General features: G+C 39.2%; 1 protein-coding gene across 1 annotated transcript in view; it reads left to right on the plus strand.

Moving 5' to 3' along the window:
- Window positions 1-2,893: 2,893 nt before the first annotated feature.
- Window positions 2,894-22,826, plus strand: part of TEX15 (testis expressed 15, meiosis and synapsis associated) — a 45,627-nt gene continuing 25,694 nt past the window's right edge. The window contains exons 1-3 of the mRNA XM_083355129.1: window positions 2,894-3,111; window positions 13,561-13,684; window positions 19,074-19,239. Of these exons, the coding sequence (XP_083211255.1) occupies window positions 13,579-13,684; window positions 19,074-19,239 (272 nt within the window). The 5' untranslated portion in view covers window positions 2,894-3,111; window positions 13,561-13,578. The remainder of the gene's footprint in view (window positions 3,112-13,560; window positions 13,685-19,073; window positions 19,240-22,826) is intronic.

Consider the following 22,826-nt stretch of genomic DNA (forward strand, 5'->3'; position numbering starts at 1 on the left):
AGGGTCATATTTGATTCCTTTTTGCTCATTGTTTGAGCACAGAATAGGCTGGTGCAGATAAATTGATAAACTGAAGGAAAGAGAAAAACAGTGAAGTACAATATTTTCCAGAGTACAACTTTTGTGTGTGAGAGAAAAAGGGCCCAAACATGTTCTCATTTAAATATACTGGCCATCTTTCTGAATAATATAAATATTTTCTTGCATACAGACCCCTCTTGCATCACCCTTAACAGAATTTCAAATTAAATTGGTTTGGTTTTACAAAGTAACAGTAATTTTTAAATAATTATCAAGGTTTGCTATGTTAGCAAATCTTACTCATTCCTGGAGTTTATTAGGCCTGCAAGGTGGCTAAAAGAGAGCTTGTTTAGAGAGTTACTTTTTTACATTTGAAATACAACTAGGCCAAGTGGAGATCTACGATTCAGCTAAGCAATCTAGTTCTGTACCATTGAATAAACTATAATTGTCTGGGATGATAGAATGGCATAAACTATAAATTACAAACCTTACATGAGCTGAGTCTAGGTAAAATATTAATATTTCATATATATCAAGTAATATCAGTAAGTTACAAATAACATGTTACATTCAAAACACTGGGGCAGTTACCTGGTCCAAATTCTTTTTTTTTTTCTTCATCCCATATCAGTACATCCACAGTAATTTCTCCACTAATTTTGGGGGCAAAAGGCAAAACCTTCCATATACTAATGCTTCTGAACTATTGTAGATATCTCTCTCTCAAGAGAATGCTGAACCACCTGGGTTTATATTGCGATTTTTCTGACAAGCTTATAGGAAAGCATTAGTTTGGCATTAGATTGGGTGATGCCTATGCAGAAACTAGATGTCTGATTTGTTCTGCATCTCAAGTGAAAATCTTGGTGTGGAGGGCAATTCTCAAAGAACGGAGAAAAGATATCTGCAGCATCCTAAAGTAACTAATAGGAGCTGGTCAGATTGTGCCTCCAACCACAGCTACAACCACATTGTCAATGAAATTTTCTAGATCATATCAAGAGGAGAAGAGAGAAAACACCGATTTAAAGCTGGAATACTTAAAATGACCTTGAGCGATCTCAACTGTGAGTTGAGGATGAAACAAAGGCAGTTTTATAGGGGCTAAGTAAAGATTGCCAAGGAGGGTTGATACTGGGGTTATAGGGCTCTGAGAAAACTATCCTAATTACTGATACACAGCTTCCTAGCTCGGAAATACACAAAAATTGAAATGGGGTTAGACATCAATACCACACTCAAGTTTGATTTTAAAAAGGACAATAAGGAAATGATTTTGCTATCCTACCCAGTCTCACCCTATCCTAGTAAAAGAGGAACTATTGAAAGAGAAATTGCAGCAATTAATGCTGGTCACCGATTAGGTGGAAGTGTGTGTGTCTTGGCTACCACAGGTCATCTGATCTAAAAAAAAAAGTGTCAAGCACTATAGATTTTATGTTGCTGTGGTAGAACCCTAACATTTTTTATCAAAACTACGTATGTATCTAGTCACCCTGAATAATGCATATGAAGCACCCAGAATACTTGTTATCTGATGATCACTAGTCACATTGGCTTAATACGATGGGCAGATTTAGCTATACAATGCATATCAACGTAACTCCAAAATTGAAGGTCAGGCAGTATCATTGTTAGGAATAGCCAACTAATATTACAGAAACTTGGGAGCCAGAAGTAAAAGGATGGGGTACAATCTGCACAATCCAATATTATATATATAGCTTAAACGTAAAGTTGTAGACTTCTATTTATTAAAGATACTTTTTTAAAAAACAAAAACAAAAAACTTGATTCTGCGAGAGATCTGCGACATACCGCAGGGCATCTTTCTGTCAGAACAATTGTAGTCAGAAAGGGAACCGACATTGTGCAAAGTAAACCAAGGGACGCGGTGGCTCAGTGGGTTAGGATGCTGAGCTTGTCGATCAGGTCGGCAGTTCGGCAGTTCGAATCCCGAGTGCCGAGTGCCGCATAACAGAGTGAGCGCCTGTTACTCGTCCCAGCTTCTGCCAACCTAGCAGTTCGAAAGCACGTAAAAATGCAAGTAGAAAAATAGGGACCGCTACGGTGGGAAGGTAACAGCGTTCCGTGCGCCTTTGGCATCTAGTCATGCCGGCCACATGACCACGGAGACGTCCTCCTCGGACAAGCGCTGGCTCTTGCACACATGTGGGGGGGGGAACCTTTAAGGTAAAGGTTCCCCAGCACATGCGCATGTGCTAGTCATTTCCGACTCTAGGGGCTGGTACTCATCTCCGTTTCAAAGCCGAAGAAGAGCCAGCTTGTCCGAGGACGTCTCCGTGGTCATGTGGCCGCCAAAGGCGCACGGAACGCTGTTACCTTCCCACCGTAGTGGTCCCTATTTTTCTACTTGCATTTTCACGTGCTTTTGAACTGCTAGGTTGGCAGAAGCTGGGACGAGTAACACGCGCTCACTCTGTTACTCGGGATTCGACCCGCCAAACTGCCGACCGTCTGATCGACCAGCTCAGCGTCCCAACCCACTGAGCCACCGCGTCCCCTATGGGGAACCTTTACCTTTACCTAAACCAAGATCTTAGAGAATTCTTCTTGAGGTTTTCGCCATCTACGGTTTCTGACGTAAGGCGAAAAAGAACCTTCGCGGGCTACAAGTACGAGCGCCCCCCCCCCCCAGCGCGTCGTGCGAACGAAAGAGCCTTCTTGATGAGGAGGATTAAACAGCTGGGCCGGAAAAGATCCCCGCCTCAGGCGAGAGCGGTAAGACGCCCGGCTTCGGCTCCGCCCCCGCCCCGCCCACTCAGAACCGAGGCCCTATATAGATAGAGGGCGGCGGCTTGGGCGGGCGCTGCAGTTGGAGCGATGGTGGCGGCGGCGCGCCAGCAGCAGCAGGAGGAGCAGGAGGAGCTTAACGTCCGCCCGAGGCAATGGGCGCCCAAGCGGCTTCTTGGGCGCGCTGTTCCGACGGGGATCCCGGACCCGAGCCTGGCCCGGAGGCGAGAGGAGTGCTGCCGGCATGGCGATGGAGGAGAAGCCAAAGGGAGTTCGGAAGAAGACACTTCATGCAGGTCCCGGGAGGATGGTAGTAGTGGTCGCGGATCCACCGTGAGTTGAGCGGCTGATTATTCCTTCGCTTTTACTCGGGATGGGTGCGAAAGTCCCTCCGGGCTCGGTTTGCCAGGATGGTTGGATCCTTTGTAGCTCGGAGAAGTAGGTGGTTGCTCCCTGTCGGATCCCGCTTGTCCTTCTTCCCGAAGTAAATCTTCAGTGCCGGCTCCGTTGTCCCGCTTGCGGTGAGAGGCTAGTCCAGGGGTAGGCAACCTCGGCTCTTTTATGACTCATGGACTTCAACTCCCAGAATTCCTGAGCCAGCTACGCTGGCTCAGGAATTCTGGGAGTTGAAGTCCATGAGTCATAAAAGAGCCGAGGTTGCCTACCCCTGGACTAGTCGCTTGTAGCCGAGTCGGGGGTTGGACTCGTTTCCCTATTCGGGGGCGAAACTATAAGCCAGTGTTCCTGGACTCCGCTGGATCTGGCACTTCACGTCCAGCAGCGGTTAAAGCTCCATGTGCCTTTTAAGCTTAAAACAAGGGCTTGGAAAGAACGGCAACACACGCACACACGCCGCCGCCGCCGCCTCCTGTTCGCCACAGCCTTTGCTCGTTGCTGAACCGTTGCAAGCGGGCCAGTGTCGTTTGAACGTGAAGATTCCGTTTCGTTAATAGCCGTTAACAATTCGTTACAGCCCTCCTTCCACCACCACCCCTCCTCCCTTTCGCCCCAACTGGAACTGAGGCGAGGTAACGACTTGACAATCTGCACTTGCTCTTTCCTTTGCTATAATCCAGCTTCCTCCTCTTGCCCTTGTTCATAGTAGGAACATTTAGTACTCGGGTAACTACAATACCGGTACTCTTTCTCTTCGTTCCTGGCTTGTACGATTGGTTTTAAACTGAGTGCTGTCTGTAGATGTTCAGTCCTATGGAGAGATACTCATATGTTTTGTGTACAGTATACAAATTGCAGTCTCTGTTCCTTGTTTTATTTTAGACATTTGTCGGAACAGTATATGTGTGGCAGTAGCTATCAGTCAGATGGTTATCCGTGGATAGTGATTACTTGAAACTTTATACATTAATAACCAAGTATTCAACTCCTTTTCTTAAGGTATAACATACAGTTTTAACTGCAAGGCAAATACATTATAGTCATTGAAGTTTAAATAGTAAAAGTCATTGCTGTTTAAATATTCTTTAAACATGATTGTTCTTATGAAAAATACATTAGCTTCTTTTCAAAAGTTATTTTAATGTTTCTTTATTGAGATCCTTAATATTGAAATCAAGCAAACCAATACTGTTGCCTCTGGTTTGCGGATAGTGTGAGTGCTGACAGTTGTAATAGCAAGTGAAAGAAATAAGACAATGTATTGGAAATTAAATTCTTTGAAGTCAGTAATATTTATTCTAAAATGAATTTAGAATAGAGCTTAACAAACCCTGTAAGAGCTCTCAAATGGTCTAATTTTTACTACAAACACTGTAATTAATATAGGCCAAAAGATACTGTATTGGATTGCAATATAATATTTTTCAATTCCATGGGGCTTATATCAAATCACCTATAAAGGAATTATCTGCAATTCTTTGTTGATAAGAAAGGGTACGGATTATATTTTAATATTTATGTTTCGCTATGACTTTTGTAGCTACTGAAGCATTTTTTATTATGCCTCTTCAGAATAGTTTAGCTACTACTGAAAATTAGTCTGAGGAACAGTAAATAGATATGAAGCAATTTTTAATTTCTTGTGGATATTATAAAATGTACTGGAAGCACACTGCATAACTTTTAAATAACACAATTTTTTACAAAATATTGGATGCTTCATGTTATATCCTATTTAATAAGAGACTGAAATTATCAGATTGCCTTTTAAGACACTCAGAAATAGATGTAGATTGTGTAGCCTTTTATTGTACAATTCATTAGCAAAATTATCAACACTTCTCAACAAGGACAGATGTGGCTGAATTCATAGAATTCTGATAAGTGAATAAGTGATGTGGTTGAACCGATAGTAGAATTTGTAATAAGTAAAATTCTGTTTATATAACCAGGCTTTTAAACATGCTATATAGTTTTATGTTTGTATTAAGAAACTTCTACAATAGCTGGTAAATCTATAATTAATGCACAGCTATTGGTTATTTTAAATTACAATGAGCTTCGCAATACGAAGTGATTATTACACTATTCTGAAGCAGCAAATTCTGTCTAGCATTGTGATATTCTCAGCTGAGGTTAATCTATATGTTTTCATTATTCCCTTTACATTTATTGAATAGAGTTAATAGTAGATAATTTTTGGTTTTCTCAACATTGATGCTCAGCATCACTCACTGCTAGACACTCTGGCAGAGGTTGTGTGAAGATTGCCCATTCTTGGATAAGTATTCCCAATGTAGTTTGATAAGACAGTGTGGTAGAATTGAACAGTATTAGGATGGAATAATGCAATGAATTCTTCAACCTGAAAACTATATTAATTAACTAGAGAAAATCCAGAAGCTAGATAGATATTTTTAGGTTAAAGTATACTTTTCAAGGATGTTAGTAGTAGAAAATCATAATATTTGGTTTACATAAGATATATATTCTTTGCTCTATTCTAATATTCGGAAGATGAGTGAGAAGCTTAAACTGATTCAGTAGCAACTAGTTTATTGACTGTAATGAAGAGTATCCCTTGCTTATCTACATGGCATCTTCATAATCAGTATAAGTCTTTGCATGTTTAGTGAAAAGTTGTATGCAGGACTTAAATCTTTAATAAGTAGCTTAACTGTACTTAATTTAGGAGGGAAATTAGGAAGAAAGCTGTATTACGCATCTGTATATCTGATGAAGTGAGTTACAGCTCGCAAGACTTAATGCTTTTTAATAAGATTTGTAGGAGATGTTCTCATACTCGTCCTGTTTTGGGAAAAGGGAATGAAAATGTTAATGGATGGGATGATAACACAGAATGGAAAAGGCAAATTGAATGACACAGTATCATAGATATGGGGATTTCTTTCCTGGAGCAGGCAAATTTATAAATTCAGCAATGTGAGTTTATAAACATCACTGATGTGGTCTGAGGGAGCTCGTTTAGCAATGGAAAAGGGCATATAGGAGCTAAGTTGTATTAAATATTACCTGTAACCTGATCATATGTACGTGAGCATTTGGATCATCTTTGAAGATCCTAGTTCACATCCCCTTATTTTCAGCGGTAACATTTGGCATTGGAAATGTTCTTCACAAAACACCATAGTAGAGGTACTAAGATGTGGGCTGCTACACTTCCCCTTCTGCTCTCCCTGTGGCTTGGACTAGAACTGTGGTGATGCCATTGCCAATATTGTTTGGAATGGTAGGGTTTAAAGACTGAAAATACACTGAAACGCCTGTCATAAACCAGGGTATTTAGATATTTGCATCCTTGACATTTATAAGATATACTTTTCTGTAACTTTTTTTCAACCAAAAGAACCTTTTTTTTTTCTTTAAAAGCAAATTTGCATGACTGGATGCCTAAGTAAGAAAGTTGGTTACCAAAAAAAAGAAGGTAGCCATTTCTGTATATTCTGGAGCTTTGCTTGGTCACCCAAGCATAGCAATGTGTAAATATTTACATTTTAACAACTCTTTAAAACCACAACTGGGAATGGGTAAACTTTAAGAATAATAGGGGCACCAGGACATGTTAATAAAAGAAGAAACTAAATATAGTTTCTAAATATATGTAGAGTACTTAAACTACAAATTTATCATGAGATTTGAGGCAGAAAATATTAAGCTGTGTTAAAAAACACCTTCAAAAGTAAAGGAAATTAGTCTTCTCAAGTTTCCAGTAATTGAGAATAAATATGATGGAAAAATTATGGTAGGGGCATGCACTTAAGTTAAAAGAAAAAACAAACCCTTGAGTGTATTATAGAGGGATGGTTCACTTTCTGAGCTGGCTACTCACTCATCAGCATTGTACAGTTACAAAACATTAAGATTTGCTGTATAGCAGCACATGAGGAGGGTGCACAATGGCTCAGTGGTTAAAGATGCTGAGCTTGTCAGCTGGAAAGCTGACAGCCTGGATACGTTACATGAGTACAGCACAACGAGGTGAGCCCCAGCTTCTGCCCACCTGGCAGTTCGAAAGCATGCAAATACAAGTAGATAAATAGATACCACTTCAGTGGGAAGAGAACAGGGTTCCATGCACCTCCTTGTATAGTCATGATGGCCACTTGACCATGGAAATATCTTCGGCCAACAATGACTCCTTTGGCTAAGAAACAGAGATTAGCACCGCCCCCTAGAGTCAGACACAACTGAACAGGGGAAAACCTTTTGTGTTTGCCTACATAATGAGGTCTGGAGATAAAAGCAAAAGTTTAATTTGTTCACTTCTGAAACTGCCCCCACTCCCATGCACACTCGTTAGAAGGCATGCAAGCCTCGTATTTGAGATCATTTCTATCTTCTCTTTTCTCATTTCTTTTTCTGGTAGTATAGTGCCTTGGGAATGGAAGAGAGCTGTTGTAGCCTATCTCTGACTTATTCAGAGGAGCAGTTGTTTATACAGTGTTAAAACTTTACAGTAACTTTGTAGGAACTGATTATACAAGATGTAAGTTGTTTTTGCTTAGGGATAAAAGGTAAAGGTTCCCCCGCACATGCGTGCTAGTCGTTTCTGACTCTAGGGGCTGGTGCTCATCTCCGTTTCAAAGCTGAAGAGCCAGCGCTTGTCCGAGGACGACTCCGTGGTCATGTGGTCGGCATGACTAGACGCCAAAGGCGCACGGAACACTATTATCTTTCCACCGTAGTGGTCCCTATTTTTCTACTTGCATTTTTTACGTGCTTTCAAACTGCTAGGTTGGTAGAAGCTGGGACAAGTAACAGGTGCTCACTGCTACGCGGCACTCGGGATTCGACCCACCAAACTGCCGATCTTCTGATCGACAAGCTCAGCGTCCTAACCCACTGAGCCACTGCTTAGGGATACAAATGTCATAATTGTTAACACATTGCTAGTTTACTTTCTCACAGAGGCCACCAAGTTCTCTCTCTTATGTATCCTGATTTTGTTGAGTTCCTTGCCCTTCCATCTTTCAAGCTCTCTGAGGTTGTTTGCTCTACATTCCTTACATTTTCAGTCCACCCATAATGATAAGAATGTGTGCTCAGTTATTTCTTTATTTCTGCTTACACAGCAGTATCCTTTTATCACAACCTCAAAGAACTAGTATCCTATTTGAGAAGAATAGCTTTTATCTTTATGTAATTACCTGAGGAGTGGGTATTATATTCACAGACTAGAGATAAATAGTTTTGAAAAGAAGCTGACACTGATTATGGGGAGGGACCAATTTTCCCTTACTGCAAATAAGGACTCCAGAAAAATCATACCAAGTCCATCGACGGGAGAATCTCCTCTATCCCCAGACCCTATTTTTCTGGAGTTCTAACTCAAACAGAAATGATGGCCATAAACTTTGTCTTAGGGATGTGCTGCCATTTGGATTACAAGCCTAGAAGCAGCTTTAGAGCAGCATTTTTGTTCTGGGGGAGCGGTCCACAACCTTTCTGGCACCAGGGACCCATTTTCTGGAAGACGATTTTTCCATGGACCGGAGGGGGGATGGTTTTGCAAACAACCTAGATCACATGCATGTGCAGATGAAGCTTTGCTAGCTCACCTGCCACTTATGCAACCCAGTTCCTAGCAGTCTATGGACCGGTACCAGTCTGTGTCCTGGTGGTTGGGGATCCATGTTCTAGAGCACCTTGCTGTCACATTCTTAAATCAAACATATTCCTTGGATTGCATAGCTATCATCTTTGGTTTGTCCCCTTTCCCACCACACCACAATTTTCCTTTGCATATGAAAAGCAAACCATTTTTTCCCTTCCCTGTCCACTAGCCCTTTCACAATTCCACCCAGTTTTGTTTTTCCCCCACTATTTCCTTTCAGTCATCCCTTCACTGCCCCTTGTCTCCATCATAATTTCTATTGCACTTATTAATAAAGTTGTGCCATACTTTAATTTAAAAAAATTAAGGCTTCAGAGCAACTATGCAACAGGTATGGTAAACCTGAAGGTTCATCGTTTCCAGAGATTCTGAAGATAGAAGTTACAGTTTTAAAAGAATTACAGATGGATGTCGCATTTGTGTGTTCTTTTTTAAAGTCATACTTGAAATATTGCCAGCTGCAATTAGGAATTCATTTAAGACTCTTTTTGGCCTCACCATCTAACTTCTTTTGAGAGGAGATTTTGGGCCAATCGCAATAATGTTTCATACTTATATATAGGTAACTGTTATGGAAAGCAATTGCTCAGCAACTCTAAGTAGAAAAATATTTAGATATTTCCACTTTATTGAGAGGGTTATCTTATATTCAAACTCTTCTTTTTTAAGTAAAAAAGAGAAAAGGGAACAGTACTGTTGATATCAGAATCAAAACACAATTCTTGCAACTTAAACAGCATTCTTAGCTGTGAAGGATTAATTGTATTTACCACCAATGTTCTGAATATAAACATCAAGTGAATTGGTGATGCAAATAATACTATTCCTGTCTACTTCTATTTTGGGTAGCCACCCCATCCCTCTATTCCTCAAGGTCTTTCTAAAAGGAGTATGTAAGTCTGCTTTTATAAATCTTCAGTATGTGTATGAGTACAATTATGAACATGATTATATGTATACCCAGTGCTTTTTTTCTAAAAAAAAAAAAAAGTGCAGGAATTCAGAGGTGCTGTCACTGAGAGCGATGCCGGTGTCTTCCTACGGCATTGCCGCCCGTCCTTTGCACCCCCGCCCCTGCAGCTCGGAGCCACAGGCTGCGGGGATTCCCCTTCCCACAGCCGCTGCGGGGATTCCCCTCCCCGCAGTTGCCACACTGTGGCTCATGCTGAGCCCCCACCCGGAGCTGCTCCGATCCCCGACCCAAAGCTGTGTTCCTCGTGGCAGCGGTCTCCGGCGCCAAACAGCTGATGGCCTCCAGCACTGGCACTCGTTCACTTACTGCCCTGTTGCTTCCAAATGCAGTAAGTGAGCAAGCAAGCAAGTGGCGTTTGGAAGCAATGGGGCAGTAAGAGAGTGAGTGAATGAGCAAATGGCGTTTGGAAGCGTCGGGGCAGTAAGTGAGTGTGAATGAGCAAATGGCATTTGGAAGCAATGGGGCAGTAAGTGAGCGAGCAAGAGACAGAGTGAGTGGGGGAGAGACTGAATTTTATTTAATTTATTTTATTTAGATTTATATACCGCCCTTTCCCGAAGGACTCAGGGCAGTTTACAGGGCATTTAAAAAACAGTCAATACAAACGTTAAAATAAATTAAAAGAGATTAAATAGAACCCTGAGAAAATTAAAACCCAGTTAAAATTAAAATTAAAACTATTCTCAGCCTGGGCCAGAGAGCTCGAAGAGCCAGGTCTTCAGGTCCCGGCGGAATGAACGGAGGTTGGGGGCAGTCCTAAGCTCCGCAGGCAGCTGGTTCCACAGGGCAGGCGCACCCACTGAGAAGGCCCTACCCCTGGGTGTTACCCGCCGTCAGTCTTTAACCGGCGGCACCCTGAGGAGACCCTCCCTGTGGGAGCGCACTGGACGAAGGGAACTTGATGCTGGCAGCAGGTATTCCCTCAAATATCCCGGACCCTTGCCATTTAGGGCTTTATAGGTCATCACCAGCACCTTGAATCTCACCTGGAGGGCAACTGGAAGCCAATGCAGCTCGCGGAGTAGAGGTGTTACATGGGAGTACCGGGAGACCCTCATCACGACTCGCGAGGCCGCATTCTGCACCAGTTGAAGCCTCCGGGTGGTCCTCAAGGGCAGCCCCATGTAGAGAGCGTTGCAGTAGTCTAAACGGGAGGTCACGAGCGCATGAGTGACTGTGCGTAGGGAATGAGGTGCCTTTGAAAGAGACGGAGGAGTGAGAGAGTGACTGGAGGCTTTTGTGAGCAAAGTGTGTGAGTCGGGGGGGCTTTTGCGAGCGAAGGGTGAGAGAAAAAGGGAAAAGTGAGGGGGAGAAGGGAAAAAGAAAAGGCACTGACTTCTGACTTCTTCTGTTGCAGGAGTAGAAGGGAGCATTAACATTGAACCTCAACTTTTTGCTTTTCTATAATATTATAAACTAGCCATTTCTATAACAATAAATGAATCTAACCAATTAGTTGTGTGAGCACATTCAGCAAGTCTGATGAATTTGTGCTGGCATTTCTAGGCCTCTTTCCAACCACATCCAGAAAAAAATGTAACAAACATTGGAATTCTCAAGGCCATATTTGGTATTTCCCAGCAATGTTACTGGAAGGAAAAAGCAATCCCTGCTGCATTACTGATCCCAGAGAAGCTTTTGCATGTATGCAGGTATCCTTAGGGTGCCATAGTTATGGATGAGAAATATTGGTTGCAAAGTTGGCATTTCTGGATGTAATGCAGATATTTTGGACTTACTTTTGTTTCTTTGCCTGTTTGATATTTTTAAAAAGGCATATGCTATTGACTACGCTTATGCACATATGTAACATCTTTTGCTAGGATACATGACCACTGCTTGTCCAGATTGTGAAAAGTGAAAGATTGTGACTAAACAAAATTTTAATGTACAGATAATACCACCAGAAATTATTTTAGCCTTTTTAATAAATGTTATTGATGTTAAGCTCACCATGGAAAACATTATATTATATACATTATATACATTATATAAACAGTATATTGTTATGTATATACTAGGTTAATTATTTAAAGACTGAAGTGCAACATAACTAGATTCTAAATAATCTATTTTTCAAAACACACAACAGTCCAAACAGTAACAGAAAAGTCCAAATTAAGAATATTTCATTCTTAAGAATTGTTTAAAGTGGTTTAGTTGTATGTACAAAAGATGCTTTTCTCCCCTAGCATCAGCTAAATTAGACATATTACATTGAGAAAAATGTTTCTCATTTCTTTCCTGTTACCTTTATTGATTTCTTTGCAGAGATGTTAACATAGGAAATAGATTACTTTGTTATCTAATTTTACCTTCCAAAAGACAGAAGCAGATGAAAAATGTGAGGTTCTTTCCTGTTGGCTTTTTTGAATTACCTGTTTTAGATTCTAAAAGTTTAATTCCTAAAGAAGTAACCTTGTAAAAAAATTTAATGTCCTCCTCTAGTGCAGGCGTAGGCAACCTTGGCTCTTTTATGACTCAAGGACTTCAACTCCCAGAATTCCTGAGCCAGTATGGCTCAGCTTGGAAACCTCTCTCTTTCCCCTCAGCGTGGCAGGCTCAGGATTTCTGGGAGGTGAAGTCCACGAGTCATAAAAGAGCCAAGATTGCCTACTCCTGCAATAGGCTTTCAAAAGCCAATAGAGAGAGCTTTTTTTTTTTGCAAAAAAAAAAAAAGGTGCCGGGACACCGTTCTGAGCGTTATATGAGAAAAAAAGCCCTGTGTATACCAGATGTTTGGAACAGATGCCTAAGGGCTTGAATGAGTAAGGACATCATTGAATTGCTATCAATTTTAACAATACTGTAAGGAATGTATCTCGGAGCACTAAACACCTCCTTGAGCTATGTATATTTGTTCAAAATAATTATTCCTCACACTTCTGTTTAGACCCTCATTTAATATATAGATTTTTCTTTCTATGTTTGGATTTGCCATTCTACTGGGAGCGGGGAGGAGGATACTTTGCTGTTCTGCTGTTGGGAGGAGGAGGAGGCTGGTACGGCGTGTCAATGGACGAAGGAAGGAACCCTGGGCCATCTGTCTTATCTCTGCGAGGGTAGGGGAGGGAGGAGATCGAGAGGCTGAGAGGAAATCGAAACCCTGAGAATGGTCCCAGGGAACTACGCTTATCAATCTGGTTCCCATAACAACTTCGCACCTAAGGATTGGATGAAATAAAACCAGACTTTTGGCCATTGGGCTGGGGTCTGTTATGGATGCTTTAGTGTAACATTTTGTGCAGGAAAATGCTAGATCTTGCTTTGCTTTCTTGCTGCCACTGTCTCTCAATAAAAGTTCCTTTTGAGATGCCTGCCTCAAGAGTTCTGCTTTCTTGGGAGGACTAGCTGAGGAAAGACCTTACAACTTCATCCTGAAAGCCTCTAAAATAAGCATATGGTATAATAATAACAAATAGGTTTTCTCCACAAATTTATAGCCTAAAAAGCTGCAGTACTGAAGAAAAAAGGGGATAGAAGAAAGAATGCAAAGTATTCCATTTGATTGACAAGCATGTACTTTATCTCCCTCTAGTGACTGGTTAATATAGGTACCTTCACAAATAAATCCTTTTCCTCAGTACATTTATTAAATAAAGTGTTTTTGCTGTTTTTCAATTTTTGTTTCTGAAGTTATAGGAATTAGCTTGGATTAAAATTGGAAACAATTGAGAAAGATGGAACTAAATTCAAAAGCAAAGCAATCAAACGTAATATTTAAAAACAAATCAATTAAGCATACAATTTGATACAGTTTCTGCTTTTTGTCCTTTAGGTTGGAAACAAAATTGAAATGGAACCAAAGATGGAAGTAATGAGAAAAAATATAAAGGGATTATTTTTGGTGGATCAAAATTGTCTAAAAAAATTTACAATTCCTAAAAAACCACCTGATAAAGGTACGGTAAACATGGCAACATACACAGTTCCATTTATAAAATATATTATGATGCATTATAACCTGAGTTTTCTAATGTTAAGAAAATGAATATCTTTACAGCAGAAATTGTACCATGTTTAGACACCATATTAGTCCTCATTACCGACTGCCTCAAACAGTGACCATTTGCAATTACAATGGTGATGAAAAAGTAACTTCGCCACCAATGCCTTCATTTACAACCTTTCTCAGCATGTCTTTCTCAGTCACATGTTCACCATGACAGTCATTTAGTACATGTGGTCCTGTTTTTTTCTCTCCTACCCCCATAGAGTGGACAGATGGCTTAAAGAAGCACTCTCTTCTTCAGGTTTTTTTTTCTGCAGTACAGGTAGTCCTCGACTTACAACCATTAGTTTAGTGACCATTTGATGATACAATGGCACTGAAAAAAGCGACTTATGACCATTTTTCACATGACCGTTGCAGCCTTCCTATGGTCATATGAACAAAATTTGAATGCTTAGCAACTGGTTCGTATTTATGATGGTTGCAGTGTCCCAGAGTCTTGTGATCAGTTTTTGCAACCTTCTGACAAGCAAAGTCAATGGGAAGCCTGATTCACTTAATAACCGTGTGTTACTAACTTAACAATTGCGTGATTCACTTAACAGCTGTGGCAAGAAAGGTCATAAAATGGGGCAAAACTCACTTAATAGCTGTCTCGCTTAGCAACATAAATTTTGGGCTCAAGTCGAGGATCATCTGTAGACTACTGTCTTTAAAAATTGCTAACCACAAGTTAAGCTCAGGTCTGTGACCTGATTTAATCAGCTGGCAGTTGCTGCCTATAACTGATAATACCCTAATCCAGGCACGTCAAACTCACGACGTCACATGATGTCGCATGACGTATCACAGCTTTTTCCCCATTGCCGGCAACGGGGTGGGCAGTGATTGTCCATCTCTGAAAAACCTGCAGAAACAGAATGAAATCACAGGCTTCTCATGCTCAAAGGTTCTCCCCACCCTAAGCTAGCTCAAAGCTGTCTAAAATAGGTAAGTTTTTTTTTTAAAAAAGACAAAGTATGGATTTTTCTTTGTTTCACATTGCTTAAAATTGTAAGCATTGTGAATTACTTTTTTTAACAGGCTTTCTGATGTCAGCTTCTGCTAGTTTTATTTATTTTTATTTATTTATTTTATTACATTTATATACCGCCCTTTCCCGAAGGACTCAGGGCGGTTTACAGGGTGATTAAAAAACCAAAATACAAAAGTTAAAAACAAATTTTTAAAAAAATTATATTTGTCCCTGCATAAATAAAACCCCAGTTAAAATAAGATTAATCCTCAGCCTGGGCCAGAGAGCTCGAAGAGCCAGGTCTTCAGGCCCCGGCGGAATGAACGGAGGTCGGGGGCAGTCCTCAACTCCACTGGCAGCTGGTTCCAAAGGGCAGGCGCCCACACTGAGAAGGCCCTATCCCTGGGTGTCGTCCACCGGCAATCTCTTACCGGTGGCACCCTGAGAAGACCCTCCCTCCCTATCCTTACATTGCATGTAAGAAAAGCAGTTCATTGTATTGGATAAGGTGCTAACCTAGAAATTGAGATAGTATTTAGTCCTCCTTTGGGCATGAAAGCTGACTTTAGGCCTGTCCGCCTTATAGGATGGTTGTTCTGAGTAAAATAGAAGGTAGCAGCACTAAGTATATATGTCACCTTGAATTACTGTAACTAAAATAAGGTGGTAGAACTCAAATCAATTAAGTAAAATAATAAATTGTCCTGTCTTTTCATATCCCAGTACATAAAGAGTCTTGAATCCAGAACAGGTGGCAGCACATAACTCATCATGACTGCTATAAAAAAAAAGATAAGACTCATATCAGGTTAGTAATTTGAAGGAGAACTACTGAGATTGAAAAAATCTCATTCTTATTTTTTCTTTATTACCAGAAAAAGGTAATGTTAAATCATCTCTCTACGGACAGAAAGAGACGAAAATAGATAGGCCCATCTAGTTATCAAGAATTGAGCTGACTGGAGGAAAGTGTGTGTGTGTTGTTATTGTTTTAAAGACTGGATTAATCTCTGCCATTTTCTTGACAAAATTATAAAGCAATCTTGGCTAGGGACTGGGGGACTGGCCCAAAGTCACCCCTCTGGCTTTGTGCCTCATTGCAGGACTAGAACTCATGGTCTCCCGGTTTCTAGCCTGGTATGTTAATCACTACATTAACTTGTAGTTATGTTAAAAATATAATTTTGATCATCTTGTTCCTGCCCAAATTTGTCTGTGAAAATGTCACATAAGATATGTCTGTAATTGTTTTGAGTGATACACATCTTTGCAAAGTAGAGAGATTTTTATTTCAATAAGAGCCATTTTCAGTTGCTGTTGAGGAAGCAAGGAGAAATCAGTACTGGAAGTCCTCAGGTTGCAACCTGTCCCTTACAGTTTTCAATTGTAAAAGTCATAAAACAAATCAGTCATGTTGCTGACCCAATTTTATGATGTTTGTTGTGGTGATTGATAAGCAAATATGGCAGTCGTAAGTACGGATGTCACAGTTTTTAAGCGAAACCATTGTTCGCTATGGCAAAATGGTTGTAAAACGACCGTGAGTCCTTCCAAAAGCTGTAAATATGGCCACGTGGCTGAGTGCGGTCACTGAGTGTGGTCACTTAATCACAGGGCGGCACCAACTATTGGAACTTCGAATCTGGGGCATATGTCTCCTTTTTCCATCTTCCTTTTTCATAATTTCAAATGGTCACTAAGTTGGAGGAATACCTTTAAATTAGTTTTTACAGGTGTTGATAGTCTTGATCCCCTACCCCATGGATACCAGAAGGAATTCCAGGGGCATTTGAATTGAGCCCTTAGGAGCCCTTATTAATACTCCAGCTCTGCCCTATAATACATAAGGTCGCATGTACCTGAAGTAATTGCAGCATGATATCTGTCGGGCTTTGTAGTCTCTATAATAGTAAACACATTATTTGAGATATTTTGCTCAAGAATATGCCAGATGTTGATAATCAAATTTAGTTCTCAGTTTAAAAAAAGAAAACCCTATATAGTATTGGATTTGTTACTGCCAGATCAGGAGAAGCAGTTCCTGCCTTTCACCCAAAAGGTTCATCACAACACAACAACAACACAATGGAGTTGAATTACTCTCCACCCAAAATAATCATGGTGTGAAATTTGCTGTTCCCACTGTCACTCCCTGTCCTACATCAATTCCCTTTATGCAATAGTGGCAAATATCTGTAGCTTGGGTGAAAGTTCATGTGGTCGGTAGGTCTTGTGTGGTGATGTCACATCAGGTGAAGGTCCCGTCAGACCAGGGTCTTGTGATGGGTTAGGTGTGGGTGTGTCAAGTGAGGGTCTTGTGGCAACTCACAACTGATCCATCACAAGACCCTGACCTGAGGGGACCCTCACCTGACATGACTTCACCATCATAAGACCTACTGACCACATGAAGCCCTTATAAATAGAAGAACACTGACAATGACATCCCCTATACTCCACTGAAGATGTTACCTAGCCTGGTAATGAAATGTTCAGAAATCAACACGTAAGCTCGGAGAACAAACCTTAACCCTCAATTCCTTTTATTTTCAATTGCTGCGACTTCCTTTCTAGGCAAAAGTTGCTAATGCCTTAAAGGTTTTGTAAACCTTGAAGCTTCCCTTGAATAGTCTCTTAATAAAGGGAGTGGAGGTGGAGTGAGCTAAAGAACAAACTCTCTCATTTATGGACTGCAGACAAGATAAAGGGAACGTTATGGGGAAGACAGTAGAAAAAAGTTATTGCCAGGGTATTTTTGAACCAAAGAGGAAAATATTCTTCAAGTAAAGATTCTAGACATATTGTCAGCACCATTGGCTAGAGCAGACCAAGAAATCATCTCCACAGAAAGGATAAAATCACATTTATTTATTAGCTGTAATAACAGTATCTTACAAATCTGATGTGCTCCACTTCCTCCCATTCTTAAACATTGATGAATCAGGAAGGCATCTACCTGAGTCATTCTAAATGTTATTTCCTTGCTCTGACTTTAAAAAAAAATGTTTCACGCTCCTTTTGTTTAGGTAACAGTTCCTGTAAATTTCCATCAAAATTATCTTCCTTAGTCTCTACTTAGACTTATCCTCAGGTTTTGTATTACAGTACTTCTGTTGTAGCTGCTGTTTCAATTATTTTCTTTGGTCAGATTTTGGACCCAGACTACAAGGTTCCTAATTGAAATACTGGAGTCTCATGGTCTTGCCCTTGATCATGGCCTTGATTGGATTGTGTGTGTTTTTTTTAATTGCAAAGAGATTCATTCAAAAAACAAGGTAAAACATAGTTAAAGAATAAAACAGAAGGAACATTCTGTGCACAGAAAAAAATAGAAGCAGCTAGAATTTGAAAATACTCCCATCAAAGAAGAAACAATATGAAGCAGAAAAGATAAACATTTATGTTTGGACACTATGTGGTCTCATTAAGAAAATCATTAAGTTATTATATATGATTGAATTTGGATAGCTTACATCAGGGGTCCTCAAACTCAGCCCTTTTATGACTCATGGACTTCAACTCCCAGAATTCCTCAGCCAGCATGCCTGGCTGAAGAATTCTGGAGTTAAAATCCGTGAGTCATAAACAGGCCAAGTCTGAAGATCCCTGGCTTACATCTACAAAAAGAATCTGAAGACTTAATTTGAATAAGTGTCTGTCATGCCTGTTGTAAAATGTGGCAGATTTATTTAATTCTTATATATTCTTTGTAGAGGTTTCACATCTCAGCTTATCAGTATGGAATTAAAACCTGTAGCTTTTTTAATGCAGGGTCTTAGCTGATGAAGAATCAAGTTTCAAATTAGGTTCTGAAGGTTTCTTAATTGCAGTGCATCTTCTTATAATATAGAAAGTATATGTTTTGTTAAAGGCAAAAATATAACCAGTGTTGAAATCAAAGCAAATGTCTTTAGTTGATATAAGATTATGACAAAGGTATTTCCCCCAATTATTTTACCTGCTAACATTTATTTCTAGAAAAGTATTTTTTCTGGAAATTTTCCAAATTAACAATAGTAATAGCACTTAGATTTATATATCACCCCATAAAGCTTTACACTGCACTCTCTGGATGGTTTGCAATGTCAGCATATTGCCCCCACCAATCCTCATTTTATCGACCTCGGATGGAAGGTTGAGTCAACCTTGAGCCAGTCAGGATCAAACTTCTGGCAGAGAGCAAAGTTAGCCTGTAATATATCATTCTAACCACTGCGCCACCACAACTCTTAATTTTGAACATTATCTTTTTAGAATTACTATTTACCATGGGAGAATACTGATTTCTTTTTGTATTTTTTTGTTTCCTTTTCTTTATGTTTAGATTTTTTAACAGAGTGCCCTGCTAATAAGAGGGACTACAATGAGATTAAAAAACGTCTCTCTGAAAATTGTCTTGATATACAGTGCCATTTGGAATCTTTATGGCAGTTTCATAAAATAGAGATGGTTCATAATAAAGATTTGGAAGAAGAATTCATTGCAAAAAGGTGAATTGACCTAATATAAAAATACAGATCATTAATGATTTTACTGAATAGGCTTTTTGATCATGATTGAGCTTTTCCTCATGTATCTTCACAACAATCTGAGATAGAGATCAGCCTAAAGTGAGCAGCGTGCTTCAATGAGGATTTGAACTGGTGTCTCCTCTGGTCTAAATATTTTTTAATAATAATAATAATAATAATAATAATTTTATTTATATATTTTTATATATTTTATCAAGTTTTTATGGTTACAAATCTTTAGTGCTTAATAAAGTGTTGTCTGGGTTCACATACTGTATTTAACATTAATAGAACTTACATTCCTACTCTATTCCATTTTTCTAGCCATTTATAAAAATTATCCCATGTTTGAAAATATTCTGTATCATCTTTCCCTTTCATTTTTAAGCCTATCCATTTCCACACAATCCAAAATTTTCCTAATTATATCTTCTTGCGATGGTGTTTCATTTTTCCAATACTATGCAAATGTAATTTTCACTGCTATTAATACATGTAATGTTAAATATATACATTAAATATATTTAATTATACCTAGAAGAAATAGTTCTGTCTTAAAATCTACATGCCATCTATAAAACGCTTTATATAAATTTTCTTTATAAATAACTGCCCTTGATATTTTATAGTTTCTTTCCCACAATTGTTGCCATTTTTCTAATTCTATATTGTGCCCAAATCTTTTTACCTAAGTTATCATTGTTTCTTTAAATTATTCATCTTCCATCTTCAGGTTTAACAAAAATTTATAGAGTTTTTTTAATCAGTTTTTCCTCTGATGACAATAGTTTGATCTTTATAAAAACCATATGTTTTAGCATCTTTTTCATATCTCATTTGCATTTGATAGTGTGGCCACCATGATAGCTCAGTGCCCTGTTCTTCCAGTTCTTGTTTAGTTTGTAAATTTCCCATTAGTATTCAAAATGTCTCCATATGTCACACGTTTCTCATAGTTGATTAAATATGGGTGTATAAACACTTCCATTGTCGAGATCCATCCTGGTATTTTCATATAAATTTTCATTTTTATCTTTTCCCAAGTCAGAAGCAAGCTATTTCTTACATAGTTATTTTGAAAGTATTTATGGATTTTGTTCTTCCCATGCCGTAGAAAAGCATGCCATCCAAGCTGTAGGTCATGTCCCTCTAGATACAGTAGTAGTAAGGGTTATCCACTCTTTTAACCATGTTAATACAGCTGCTTGATAGTATAGAACCCAGTCTGGTAGCCTAAATCCTCCATTTTCTTTTGCTTCTTATAGCAATTTCAATCTTATTCTGACTTTTTTTCTCTTGCCAGATAAATGTTCAAAATCAATGCATTTAGCTCATTTTTTAAAAAAAACCCTAATTTTATAGGTATTGTTTGGAAAAGGAAAAGGAGTTTTGATAAATATTCATTTTCACCTTTGCTATTCTTCCCAAGATTAATAATTGTAGATTTTTCCATCTTTCCAAATCTGATTTTATTTGTTTTAATAGTTTAAAATAGTTATCTTCTTTTAATGTCACACACATTGCTGTTAAGTATATCCCCAGGTATTTAACTTTCTTAATTATCTGGTCTAAATCTTGTGTACTTGTCAGTTATACATGTTTCTGCGAGGAAAAACGCACATATAAAATGTAGTCAAGTTCAGCAGAGATCCTGGGATTTAGCTTTTTTCCCCCAATTAACTAATCCTTCCAGTCACAAACCATATACTAGGATTCAATCACCTGCGATTCATCAAGACTCTCATTACTTAAGATAATTTGTCTACTATCTTGGACACATCATTTAATCGTGAACCATATATATATATATGTCATGGACCTCTGTCACTTTCCTTAAAAAAATTATATCTCAGAAGTTTAAACAGGTCTGTATAATCCTATTGGAGATATGCAGTTATCATGAGATAAATATTCTGGATTTTTGCTTGAGTTTGGCCGCCAGTTTCAGAGTAAAATTAGTCATTCAGCTCTTTGGTAGACAGTCTTAATTTTTACTTGGGTCTCTAACCTAGTGTTAAAATCAGTCTTAATCTCTAAACTCTGTGCAGATTTCTGGCTGTCTATAATTATAACACAGATAAATATAATCACAATAAAACCAACTTTTTCCATTTATTGCTTTATTGCATTTTATTTCTATCACTTCCATTATCAGAATGTGTATGTGTGTGAAAGAGAGAGGTATGAAGTTTTCTGCACTCAGTACAGAAATGTATTAATGTATTAGAAAAACTCTAAACCTCCCATTTGTTTTGAAAATTTATCTTCATATATTATATAAGTACCGGTAAGTACTACATTATATAAGCAATCTGTGGGCTTGAGTGTCTCAGGTGCTCCTTATTTTTGCACAAGCTATAATTTGAAAATTGGGATATAGCAACAAGCTATAGTTTATGTATGCCTTCTAAAAAAGAATTAGACCACAAGGATTTTCAATTTTTGTTGCCTATTTTATGCCAATGCAGGTAATGCTGGAGCAAGCAGGAGGCAAAGCAACAAGTAGAATGGAGCCATCTATTCTATTTTCCTGCTTATATGGTCATTTAATGACTGTTCAAAGTTATGATGGCCTCAGAAAGTGTGATTTATGACTTGTAAAATGCTTCTAATCATTGTAAAATGGGTCTGTTCCCCACCCCATTGTATGTGACTGCATTATGGGCACTTAGCAACCAATTCACAACCAATTGCCAAGTGCCTTGCAATTATGTGATTGCCATTTGTAATCTTCTCTGCCATCTTCCCCAGAAAGTCAATGGGGAAGCTAGCAAAGAAGATTGCAAGCAGTGGGAATGGAGGGGAGTGAAAATCTTTCAACAATCCTGAAGATTTCAGCTCCATTCCTGTAACCCAGGGGTCTTCAACCCCCAGTCCATGGACCAGTACCAGTCCATGGCATGCCAGCAAACAGTCCACAAAAAAAGCAAAGCCCCATCCGCGGGATGCAGGCAGTAAACAAAACTACGCACTCCCTAGTCCACGGAAAAAACTCCACGGAACCAGTCCCTGGTGCCCAAAAGTTTTGGGACTTCTGCTGTAACCCACTGAAATTTCTCTTCGTGAATGGAGGGGAGCTGAAATCCTTCAGCAGGCAGCTCTTTCGTTCCATCTGCTTACAGACCTAGGAAATCACTTAACAACTGCAATCAGGAATGCTTAGATTCAGTTGTTGAGTGAAGCAGTCACATCAGTGTCTCAATGATCCTTCACTCACCAACCAAAATTTTAGTCCCAATTGTCATAAGTAAAGGACTACTTGGAGGTTGTTGGAGAAGATATAGATAACACTTGCTGAAGATCACTTACTTTGAAATTAAGATGAAAGAAACAGAAAATTTGGCTTTAGGGTAATTAAGTTGTCTGGGTAATATGTGGTGTTGGCAATGCATTATCACTCCTAATACTGGACTAAATACATACAGGTGCCACATCTGGTGTCTGTTTCTATTCTAACTGTTCCCTGGGGCATCAAGTTTCACTCAGAGAAGGATTATGTTTAAGGGAACACCTGCTGAGGGAACACCTGCTGCCGGCATCAAATGCCCTTCGCCCAGTGCGCTCCC

This window comes from Vipera ursinii (genome assembly GCF_947247035.1).
Source record: "Vipera ursinii genome assembly, chromosome: 2".
NCBI lineage: Eukaryota > Metazoa > Chordata > Lepidosauria > Squamata > Viperidae > Vipera > Vipera ursinii.